This window comes from Camarhynchus parvulus, chromosome 5, assembly GCF_901933205.1.
Source record: "Camarhynchus parvulus chromosome 5, STF_HiC, whole genome shotgun sequence".
Classification (NCBI taxonomy): Eukaryota; Metazoa; Chordata; class Aves; order Passeriformes; family Thraupidae; genus Camarhynchus; species Camarhynchus parvulus.
In genome coordinates, this window is record NC_044575.1 from 14,272,270 (window position 1) to 14,284,816 (window position 12,547).

At 46.8% G+C, this 12,547-nt stretch overlaps 1 protein-coding gene across 5 annotated transcripts in view; it reads left to right on the forward strand.

Moving 5' to 3' along the window:
* Positions 1–2,919, forward strand: part of NAP1L4 (nucleosome assembly protein 1 like 4) — a 28,002-nt gene extending 25,083 nt beyond the window's left edge. For 4 of the 5 annotated variants that reach the window (XR_004060757.1, XM_030949001.1, XM_030949000.1 and 1 more), the window contains one exon: positions 1,641–2,919. Coding sequence is in view for 2 of the 5 variants with exons in the window: in XM_030949000.1 (XP_030804860.1) it covers positions 1,641–1,679 (39 nt within the window). In the remaining 3 variants the exon portion in view is untranslated. The remainder of the gene's footprint in view (positions 1–1,640) is intronic. The other variant, XR_004060758.1, reaches the window with a different exon arrangement.
* Positions 2,920–12,547: the final 9,628 nt, after the last annotated feature.

Sequence of the window (12,547 nt, forward strand, 5' to 3'; positions counted from 1 at the left end):
GCGGTGGTCAACATAGGTGTTTCTTGATCTAAATATAACAGGTGACTAGGAAGGAAGGAGGGAGATGGAAAGATTATTTTAAAGTACATTTTAAATAGTAGATTTGTTGATTTAGCATGGCTCTTAGCCAGAAGGCAAAGAGGAGAGAAAGTGCTGTTGCCTGCATACTATTCTGGCCATGTTGAAATACCAAGCAGTTTAAAGGAGAATACAAACCTTTAGAAAACTTTAGATAAAAATGCTGCTGTGTTTTGCTTGCCCCTCAGTAAAAAGGAATAGCATGCAATGAACTACCAGTGGCAGTTAAATTTGAAGAGCAAGAATGCTAATTTTGTTTTGTATAAACATACCCCTTTTCCTGTATTTAGTCCCCAGTCAGTGCAATGTAATTCACGTCGGTGTTACTTGGAACTTCAGGCAGATGAGAGAGAACAAAGTTAAAGTTAGCCAGATGTGCTGAGTAAGGAATACCACAAGGAAGAAGTCTGAAAGGTTTCTGACACATCTGTGCATTTGGCTGTAATGCTGAATTGCAGTGGGGGAGTGATAGTGACCATTGTGACTGTAAAGCAGTTTTGGTGAGGAACAGAGAAACAGCTTGGATTTAGTGCAGGTTATTGGGGCAAAACTTCATGATAAGGAAGTTTAAATTAGTTGCACCTGTTCTTCCTTTCTAGAGGCAAAATACTTCAGTTGCCTTAGCTCTTGGTTACTTGATGTATACTGAACTTGGCATGGGTACATATTTGATAACTAAGAAACATTTTACTTTGCATCAGTGAGGTTCAGGGTGTTGTGTTTTATACCTGTATTTTTCTTTACTAGACTGCAGCAGGTTTCTGTGACTGCTGTTTGTGTATATTAAACTATATTAAGAATGGTAAGGGGAGAAGCAAAGTGGAAATTCACTGAATAAATTCTCCTGCTTTCTAAGAATGCTGTTTTACAATGGAAAAAAAGCAAGAAGTGCAGTGTAATCCTGAAGTTCTTAGCTGTTTGAGTACTTGTTCTCATTCCCAAATACACTTCCTTTTGCCAAAGGGGAAGTTGTTTAACTACCTAATGAAGGTGTTTCTACTTTTACATATTAAGATTAACATATGGACTTCTTGCCCAGTGTTAAATTGTTGAATAGTTACCTGCTGGTGATGCAGAACCTAGAAGAAATCAACACATTAATTACATTTTTATCACCTTAGCAGAAAGGAAAAGGCTCCTAAGGAAAAACTCAGACGTGCTGCAGAATAAGCAGCCTGCCTTCCTCCCTCCTCAGAGCTGGAGGAGGTGGCATTTTATTGTTAAAATGGTCTAATAGGGCTGGAAGTCAAATAGAGCCTGTGGTTGAGGGGAGTAGGTGGTGGTTTGCTTTCTTGTTTGTGTGAACCTTGGCCTACAGGATGCAGTGTTAACAGCACAAAAATAGATAAAAAATTATGGGGTAAGGGGAAACCCAGTAACTGTGGTGACTCTGTTGGACCTTTATGATGTAGCTTGAGTTTTCATGTAGCTTTCCTGTACATGCTAGTGTTAACCTAGTTAATTCAGAACTGCATAGCCAGTTTCACTGTATTTGTTGAAGTGTTTTCTTTTATGCCAGTTTGATTTTTAACTGTTTATTTTCTCTTTTTCCCTTTATGCAGAAAGAGTCCAGCCAACCTGCTGAATGCAAACAACAGTAATAAGGAAATACCACTTGGAAGTGATATTTGAACAACTTGTAACAAATAGTTGGATACCTGGCCTGCAGTTCAGGATATTCTATCGCTGCAGCACAATCTTATTAACAATGCTTAAAATTAATTTGTTTTAAAATGCATGATTTTCACTAACTTTATTGCTTAACATGTACAGTGGCAACTTCAATGCATTTGGGAAATATGAGGTTTAAATAAAGCACACTCTACAGCCGTTGGTACACTGTAGCTAAGTATGTCAATAGGCCTTTAGAGCCTTTTGCCCTATGCATAGGGGAATAGTCCAGACTACCATGTGAGGATTATCCATTTTCTTGCTCGACTTTGAAAATCGTGGAATAGCAATGTGCTGAGAAGCTGAAGTAAATGGATTACATGTATGGTAGCTGAAACAGATAGAGCAATATGACTTTTTTGCTAGTTCCCTCCCCTGTTTTTTAATGTTTCTTGCAACCTACAGATTGAACTAGTGCTTGAGCAGCTTTAAATGTCATATTTATTATATCAGTACAACCAGTTGAGTTGAAGTAATTTTACTTCATTGAAGAGGGTGTCATATTTGAGACTTAGTTGTTCATCTTACTATTTATTTATTCATGTTTGTAAGTACTTTGACAGAATTAGTGCTTTTTAATAGTTTTTAATATACTTGAAAAATCTTTCTCTTTTGCATACAATATGGGTACTTGTAAAACAGGTAATTCAAAGTGGTCTCAATGTAGTAGTCTAGACAGAAGAAACAAACTTGCATCAAAATGACAACTCTTCTGGATGAAGATCAAAATGTAAAGGCCAAACTTGCTGTTGATGGAAGTGGGTTGCAGCCAAAGAACCAGACAATTTCCAGTAGTCTTATTGCTTAGTGTCCAGCATGAAAGGACCTTTCACTATGAACACGGAAATCTATCAAAGTGAGTCAGTTCAATAAATCTGAAGTTTGGGTGTCTTACTTGCAACACTGAAATTATTCCATTCCACAATTTGTTTTATTTCAAGTTCTGAAGTCTGCAAAACTACGTTTTGTTGTTGTGTGGCACTTAAAAGTACACGTTTCTAGTTTCAGCATCCATTACCAACCTCTGGCAGCAGTTGAATAGCAGCTGTATCAACACTGTGACCAGGCATGTAGAGTGCTCCAGCCTTACCTTACACATTTGTAACTTAATACAGTGTTTTCAATTTGTACAGAATAGATAGAATATTCTATTAAAGTTGTGAAACATGATTGGTGGTGCCTGTCTGGTCCCTAATGCTTCCTAGGAGAAATGAGCATCCTGTTGTGAATGGTGGAGTGTTAAACATAGCACCTTTCCAGCTGTTTGCCCATACAGCTCCTGGCTCAACATCTGTCTTTGCCAAAAGCCAAAACAGGAGCCCTTGTAAATATAGCAGTGTACAGTTCTTTGATGTAAATCAGAACAAACTTGCTCAATTTGCAAGCAAACAGTCTGGAATCTTTTAAGAGTTGGGGTTTTTAGGGAGGCAGCATCATTACAAGATTCCACATGATCTGTGCACTTAGGTCATGGACTAAATGAGGTGCTGGGGGCCAAACTGGTTTATGAATGTTAAGCTACTCCCACAGCTGACCTTGCAGTCAGAAAAAGTAACGCTACTGCTCAGGTGCCACAGTGTTAAGGCAGGAATGAGGAAAGAAGGCAGGAACAGGGATAGGTTCTGGCCTGTATTTTAAAAAAATCAGATTTTGTAGCCTAGTCTGACTGCAGTGCGCTCTGGCAGACATGGAGTGCAGTGTGAAGGTGTTTCTGACAAGGACAGAAATAATGAATGGAGCTTGCCTGTGTGCAGACTGACTCAGCACAGTGCAAAGGTACATCAAATAGAGAGATTTGACCAGGTTTGTTTATCATTATATTGGAAGAAACTGAATAATAGTTCCCCGTCCTCAAGCAGTACTTTCCACTACATGGTTAAACAGGAGTGCTGCTACCTGGAGATAAACATCTGCAAATTAGCACACCAAAGTAATTTATGTGCATGAATCCTGAAAGGCTGTCTTTAATTTTGAGAAAACGGGAAATTCCAGAACATGTGGAGCAAATGTGCCAGCATCTAGGGAGCCAAATGAGATGGGTGGGTAATGAAGCTGCCTAGCAAGATGTTCATCCTAGGGAAAGCGATGGGAAAGCTGACCTGGGATTCATTCAAGTGGAGTTAATGCTGGTTGACACAGCCTAATAGAAAACAGATCTTGTCAAAACCCAGCTGTGCTCTTCCCATTGCAGAGCTCACCAATTATGGCAGAGATGAGCAGTTCTTAGACTTCACTGTTTTCACTTACAGACTTTGTCTACAGGAAATGAACTGGTACCTGTACAGCTCATTCCTCTAACAGAGTATGAAGAACTGCTGAGGTGCTAGGCAGAATGTCATGGCCAGATAAATCCAGGCTGAATGGTAAATCCAGGCTTGATGGAGTGTGGGTGTGCAAAAACCCACAAGTTACTGTTTGAATGAATTTATTTCTTTTTTATATTGGTGTGTTTTGTAGACTGGGCCATGAGACAAATAAATGAATGCCTTATGGAAAGCTGGTGGGAATTTTTAAAAATGGTGAGGTGAAAAGCAAAAAGTCTGTGTGCATCCATGCCTGATTGTCATCTCAGCACCCTGATAAAAACCCTGAAGTTTAGTCTGTGGGAACATGCTTTGGTGATGCAGCCTTCATGTTGGTGGCTTCTCATTTGAGGGAGGAAAAACTCCAGTTCTGGGCCTGAAAGCTGAAGCAGCTGGAAGCATCCCAAGAGGAATTCATCTGGTGTGTCACCTGCTCGGGATACACATGATTAACAGCCTCTCAGTGCCTGGGTTGTCTAGGAAGAGAGTCTTGGAGGTACTGCCCTGCTGCCCTATCTGATACAGGAACAAATGGCAAATGCTCTGCTGCCGGCTGAAACTCGGGGACAGCCTGTGGTTTCTCAGGAGTCCAGCACAGCACCAGGGTACCTTCCGGGAGATTTGGTGTTTAGGATAACAGAGCTTTTGGTTCAATTCCAGTATGTTCAGTTATTTGGGGTTCACTATTTGGTTAGGATCTGTGGTACCTGGAAAAATTAAGATGGTCTCTGTGTGTTTCCACTCTCCTCATTAAACAAGCTTTTCCTGTTTTAGAATAAAGGAGGCTGGTAATGGATTCACGCTCAGTTAAATGCTGCCTTGCTGGCAGTTCCTCAAGCAAATGAGGTCTGGCTGGGAAGCCAGCTCAGCACAGCCCAGGCCGAGGAGCCCCACGCTGCAGAGGGACACGTAAGAAGAGGTCAGACTAGTTCAGCACGAGGAAATCGCTCTCTCCCTGCGAGCTCAGCGATGCAGAGGTGAGTTCAAGATGTGAGACATGGCCCTACTGCCTAATGTTGCATTGAGGTAGCACCACTTTATGAACTTGTGCTTGAAATGTGCACCTTCTTCTTCTGAAGCATCTTTGTTCCAGCACTGTTGGAAACAGCTCTAGTTCAGGAAACGTCCTTCCCAGCTGAGCTGACAGGAAAGATGCAGAGGGACTATTTAGAGGACATATTCACAGGACAAGGAGGCTTCAAACTGAACAACAGCAGGTTTAGATTAGATATTAGGAAGAAATTCTTTATTATGAGGGTGTTGTGGCACTGGCACAGGTTGCCCAGAGAAATTGTGGATGTCCCATCCCTGGCAGTGTTCAAGACCAGGTTGGATGGGGCTCTGGATAACCTAGTCTAACATAGCGAAAGGTGCCCCTGTGCATAGCAGGAGTTTGAACAAGATGTTTTTAAGGTCCCTTCCCACCCAAACAATTCTGAGTCAATGACAAATGTCAATGTATAAAAAAAAGTAAGAGTTCTGTATTCATGCTTCTTTATTCTCTTGCCTTTTCCCAAGATTATTCCCAAGGAATAACCTGTGTTATTCCCCAACTAAAATCCACAGGGAATTGATTTTATGTCAATATCTGTTCAGGACTCCTCCCCTGAAGCTGAAGTCCTCACAGTTTTTACCTTTGCTGTCCATGTTTTTCACTACAAATAGGTGTGCGAACAACTCTCTTGCAGTAGCTGTGACCTGTGCATGGAAAAAATTACATCCTCCCTTTCCCAAATGACTTATCACACTAATAGCAGGAAGAAATATTTTTTTTTCCATTTGCTCATATTGATGTCCTAAATACCACCAGCCTCTCACAGGCCAGGGCCATGAATCCTGAACAACAGATGCCCTAAGTCACTCTGGTTTGACAAGCATCCAAGAAAAAGAAAAGGGAAAAAAAATTTTAAAAGATCCAAGCCTGTGCGCTGTTAATGAGGCATCATGTGAATGAAGACTGAGCAGTTTGTCAAGTGCCAGCTTTTGTTTCCAGACTGCCTTTCCTCTCTGCTGGTTCACCTCTCCATTACACAAGCGAAAACGCTCGCTCCACCCAGCAGCGCTGGCCTCTTGCACAAGCTGCCTTACCCTCCGGATTTTACCGTGGGAATTTGGACACCGTGTGGGGATGCCAGAGCAGGTTAATACAACCCAGTGAGCCTGTGCTGCAGCTGCCAGCTCTGCTCCACATAGAAGCCTCCTGGCTTCTGTGAACCTCCCTGGTAACAGTCCCCCACTGCAAAAAAGATCCCTCCCAGCAAAGTTTCCTTTCCCCAAAAAGCATCACCAGTGATGCTGCGGCCTCTTGCTGGCTCATCCCCACCTCACCACTTGCCCTAGCATCTGCAAGGTGGACATAACCTGTACTTAGACTCAACCCAGCTTGAGAAAAAGGGCTGAAGAGAAGGGAAACACTAGTGAAAGGAATTTACTCATCATTCATCACAACCTAAAGGGTGGAACAAAAAAATAATAATTTGCCCCTGTTTGGGGCAGAAACCAAACAGCATAGGATGGTCTGATCTATCACTAATGCAAGTTTCTGCACTGTGCAAATATTTCTTGTGGGCTGTTAAATTGGTTTTTATTACAAAGCAAATTCACTCTGGTTTTTGAGTCCACCTTTTAGGGATAAATGAGAACTTGCTTAGTTATATAATGTCTATTTGATAAACTCTGTTGGGTCACACTTAGAAGGAGGTTGGGAATTTTTTTGTCCTTTTTTTTTATATTGTTCTTTTACTTAACCCAATTATCTGGTCTTCCTTCTTCCTTTTCATGCTCCTGACTTAAGGCACATTCAAAACTCTGTGATTTGCCTTAACAGAAAGAGCATGAGAGAATGAAGGTTGGGTGAAAAATGAGTATTGGAGCTCATACTAAAGCCACTGCTGGAGTCGGCGATGGGATATAACTTGTTAGGGGAGTTACAGCACTTGTGTAGAGGTCATGCAGAGCTCCTGCACACGAGTAAATAGTTCAAGGCGTTTTGATGCAGAGAAAAAACAATTAAGATATAACTGCTGCCGACATTCCCCTGAGCTGTTTCATCTCTTACCGCTTCAAAAAATCAGGGAAAAACAAATTATGCACTTTCAATCTGAGATTTATATAGGCTGAATTGTTGCTTAGCGTATGAAAAGATCAAAAAGGAAATCTTTGAAGACAGACTGCCTACAAAGAACACCGGACTGTTATTACACCAAACAAAAAAAAAAGAAAAAAAAAAGAGAGCGGTTAATAAGCACAGTTCAGGTCAAAACGTAGGCAAGTGCGTGTGTGCAGTAAGTGTTTGCAAGGGCTGCTTGCTCAGGCGTTTCAAAGCCGGGCAGCAGGAGGGAAAATCGCGGAGCCGGCATCGGGAGCAGCAGCAGTGCAGCATTCCACGTGTGCCCCGCTCTGCACCCGGAGTGCCGACTCAGACTCGCTGGAGCTGCTTCGGCTGGAAACTCCTGCGGTCACAGGGATGGCCTGGCTGCTTTTGGGATCTCCTGGCCAAGGAGCAGAGGGGATGGATCCCTCTTTCCCTCCACCCCCAGCTTCATCTTGTGCCTTCTGGGGAGCAGGTGTTTCAGTCCCTTTCACACAATGAGGCTGCAAATAAACACTCTGGGAGTGAACCCCTGGGAACTGATTCTGTTTCGGCTGGGGACAGCAAACCAGCAGCGCTCTGAACATTCACCCCACCTCACAGTGAGAGGTCAGCACCATTCCTGAATACAAGCAGGGGTGGGGATCACCCCTGTGGGTGCTCTTGGCCCTGAAAACGAGCCATCCATGACCTTGCAGCATGCCTAGGAGATGGAGACCAAAATGCAGAGCTGCAGTAGGCATCCAGCTCCAGCAGGCCCCTGGCATAGCCTGGCACAAGGAATGCTGCCCCCCAGTCTTGTTGTCCTCCCCTCATCCCCCTGAGCATCCTTCCTCCACACCTGGCCTCATCTGCGGGCGCAGGGCAGGAGGAGGCAGAGGAAGGAGAGAAGGCAGAGGAAGGAGAGGAGAGAGAGGAAGGAGACGAGGCAGCCCGGCCTCCCTTCCCCTCCGCGGTGTGCGGCAGCCTCTCCCAGCACCCAGCCCGACCAGTACGCGGGGTTTGCCGGCTGCGAGGAGCCCGCCAGCAGCAGCATCTCACTGCGGGTCCGATTTCAAAGGCAGCCCTGATGAAGACGTTGGGGGAAGGCAGAGCAAAGAGACACCGTAATTGCGGTGTGCGCTTTCTCATCTCCGCGGCGAGTTGCAAAATGTGCCGCCTCCTCCCTTGTCAGCCGGGCTTTAATTGGATTTAATGAAGAGGCAATTACATTATTTCAATTTTTAATTAAAGCGGGTGTTGGTGCAGGGGAGGGGCGACCGACCCCCTTCGAGCTTGTCAGTGGCACAAAGGGAGGTATCGGTATGGTGCAGGAGGGTTTTTGGGGGGCTCCGCCCTCATCCCCCTGGGCAGGGAGGGCTTCATGGGGGCTCTGGGCTGACAGGCAGGAGTAGATGGAAGCCAAATGCCTCCCAGCCACGCCTCTGGCAATTGTAGATCTTGCCCCAGCACCCTCAATCGACCTGCAATCAGCTTTTTTTCTCTTTTTCTTCTATCTTTATTTTTTTTTCTTTTTGTGCTAGAGCCAGCAGATCAAAGGGGCAGCAATAGCTTGGTGCATGTTGGCAGGAGGAGCTGCTGGGGTGGGATGAGTGTCTGAAAGCTAAAGCAGTGCCACAACTGGGAGCTGATTTTATTTTATTTTTAAATTTTATTTTATTTTTTTTATTTTATTTTATTTTATTTTATTTTATTTTATTTTATGCCAAGCAGCAGGCAGCTGCCCTGTGATAGAAACACCTTCCCTATGACCCCACACAGTGAGCACCAAGGTGGGACTAACCCACCCAGCTCTCGTGTTCACTTTTCCTGCAGACACCACCTTGTCTGTGCTACAGCATGACTGGAGAGGGAAAAATGGAAGCACGTGGTAGAAATGTTCCTTGGGAAGCAGCAATAATTGCAGGGCCTGAGCTGCTGGCTGAGTGTCTCTGCTTTATTGCTCTCTCTGGCAGCCAGGCAGCTGGAGCTTTGGCCTTGACTTGGTTCCATGTGCTGGGATGTCCTCCCTCACCGTGTTTCAATAAAACACAATCACTTTACAACTTCCTCTCGACAGAGATAAAAAGTCATTCAGAAGAGAAGCTGGCGGCTCTGTGGCTGCACTGCGCCTTCGGCCTTCCCTCCGCCCCCGCCGCCACTGCCAGGCTTGCCCTTGGCTTGCAGGGAGCACTGAGCTGCTGGCCAGGATGGCTGGGATGCCCAAGGTGCCCACAGAGCAGTGGCCACAGGCAGGAAGGTGGCCAGGCCTGTGCTATGGCCAATGCCACTTCACGGAGCCCCAGGGAAGGCAAGCGCAGCAGAAAAGGGAAGAAAAGGGGAAGAAGGCAAGGTCCAAGGTCCTTGTGAGCAATGATCAGTTCACCTGCTCGTCAAATATAGCTGGAGCTGGCTGGTGCTGCTGCGTGGGCACGCTGAGTCACCCCTGCTGCCGGCCAGCCGCCCCAGCCCCGTGCCAGATGGGAGAACAAGGTCGCCTTTAGCCAGGGAGAAGGGAAACCTGCCCTTTGAAACAGCCGGGTGGGAGCTGGGACTGTCAGCACTGAGCCAGCAACCTCCTCCCTTTGAAGGTCGGGGCTGAGATTCCGCTGCAGGCTCCGTGCCAGCCCCCCGCGAGCACAAACCTCCTCCCTGCCTTCCCACTTCCTTTGCCCTGGGGTCCCAGATGCTCCACAAAAGCTCATCGCCCTCGCTACCCGCAGCAATCATCGATCACAGCATGGTTTGTGGAGGGGACTGCTTTACAGTGACCCACAACCTGTTATCTCCCAGAGAAATGCATCTGCTCCCACAGAGACAGCTGCTTCTCCATCCCAGTACCCAGCTTTCTCACGAGATGAAGGCCTTTCCCCCCCTTTCTTCCCTCATTACTGCTGGATGAGAAATCACTTGATCCAAGGTGACATGCAGCAACTGCTTGCAGAGAATGAAAACCACCTTCCTGCAGTTCAGGCTGGGGAACAGGGTGCCCTTCCCTTGGGGCAGCCTCATCTTCACCCTCCCCCTCACCCTCACCCTCATCCATCTGTGAGCAGCCATCACTGTTGGAGCCTGGCTTCACACCAGAAGCAGAAGAAGCGAGTGAGGCACCAAAGGATGATAAGTGGTGGAATGGCTGTGGCTAAAGGGGATTTCTGGCTGCAGGTGTGGTTGTGCTTCTCCTGCCTCTGGTCAACACTCAAAGAGTTTTCCCATGGAGGAGACAACCGGCCCTTGACAGGCAAGTGAAACAGGAGCAGCCATGAGTCACCAAAGATAAAGGTCAAGCTCGTTATCAGCCATGGGAGAGGCTGCGGCTGGGTGTGCTGCAAAGAAATGTGCTCAGAGGCCAGCCAGAGCCAAAAATCCCAGTGCCATGGACACCTCTGCCCAGGGGACCAGCCCAGGGGTGCTGGTTTTCTTCTTCCACTGCCCATTTCCCAGCAGCATCCGGTGGTGATGATGGGTTTCAGCGTGCCCTGGGCCAGGTGGCGCCGGCAGGGTGGCTGATGGGTGCTTCAATGAGCTGTGGGTGCTGGAGCACCCACACGGCTCCCACAGAGCGCTTGGCTCTTGTCACGTGTTGCTGGAGTGCCCACAGATGAGTCCTGTCCTCCGTGGCAGGAAGAAAAGAGGTGTTCTCACTGAAATCAAACGTTTTTCCTCCTGCTCTCACACAGCTTCTCACTTCAAGGTCTCATGAGGAAAGTTAAGGCTGGAGATGTGCCATGTGCACATTCCCGTGTACCTATGGGAGTCCAAAAAGGCTTTCAGAAAAGCCTTGGCAATGAGAGGGGGCTGGCAGTGTCTGTGTCGGAAACTCCAGCCTCGTTTTCCAGTATTTTGGCCAAATGTGTGATTTGCTATTTGTGTCCCTGGGTTACTGTTCTTGCAAACAGGCACAGTCATGGCCATGCATGTCCCCTCTGGAGTGCCCTGCCCGTGGCCTCCCCAGCCGCTCACAGCCCACGAGAGCTTTTGCTGCAGCCCCGGATCCCGCAGCTCTGACCAGGGGTTTCCAATTATGGGAAATGTGTCCGGTTCCATGCCTGACTCCTGCTCCAGTAAGGCTGGAAGAATGACTTAGTCATCCTGGCTGCCTGCCAAGCCATTTAACTCATTTTGCTCCGTTTGGAGGTTATTTCCGGGCTCCAAAGGCCAGCAGGGCTCCACACTGCAAATGTCCGATGGCCAATAAATGGATTGAGGAAACAAGGAACTTAAAGCAGTTTATTCCTGCTGTAGCAACCCTGCTTACAACACCTCCAGAGAAGCTCAGATAAACCCATCCTGGGTGGTAAATGCCAATCAGTGCCACCTGTCCTTGGCTGAAGAAAAGACCCCTCTTCTAAAGGACACCAGTAATTTGGGACTAATGGCTAAGATTTTGTGATATTTGCCCCACAAGAAAGGGGTTTCTGTGTTTTAAGCTGCCACAGTACTATCCGTTTAAGAGAGGTCCTGAGTTTTCAGATCAATGCAAATAACTTCCTCCCCACCCCTGCAGCTGTACCAGAGGCTGGGATAGAGTCCCCCTGAGCTGACAGAGGACATGAAATGGGGAAAGTATGGGAGCCAGGTTCCAGGGGAAACCCCTGGGAAGGGGGAACAAAACTGCCCCAAATAAAGCAGCAGTATGCCCTTGGCTGAGCATAACATCTCTGTCCCACTCCCCCCCGATCCTCTGTGTCATGGCTGCATCCCCCATTCATCATTCCACTTTAACCTGGGCTGCCCTGCCTCCAGGGAAATCTATTTTTGGCTCGTCCTGGGGGAGCAGAGCCTGTCCAAGGTTACATGCCAAGCACCCTCATTTCCTCCTCTTAACTGCCTCCCTGCTTTATCACAAACTTTCTCCCTTCATCTTTTTTTCCACTCATAAAGGCTGCAGTCACTGGGCTCCCACACTGCCCAGGGCCACTGGGCCACTAGGCTCAAACCCATTTCCTAAAACACTGGCTTTTTGCTCCCTCCACAAAACAGAGGTTTCCTCAAACCCATTCCCGGCCACCAAACTGTAGTTTCTCTAACAGAGCAGGGAAAAAAAAATCCTCAGCTTTTTATGGCTTAGGATTTCCCTTTCACACCTCCTGGCTCAGCCAAGCAGCACAGGGACCACCAGGAGCAGAATGACAGCATCACTGATGCTTGCCCAGCCCCAGCTCTCAGCCTGGTGGGACATGCCCTGAGCTACTCATTGCAAATATTTGCCCAGGTGGGGCCAGGTGTTTGAGTATGAGGTGGGCTGAGTAACCAGCAGGAAAGAAGAGAGTTTGACTTCTACATTTTAGCCCCATTGGCAAATATTAACTCGAGGAGCAAGTGGACTCCTGCTACCCCCTGCCAACGAGCCACGAGGCAAAGGACAGTACAAACTGGGAGGCACATGGAGTTTATAAACACCAACATCCACAGCTCAGGACTA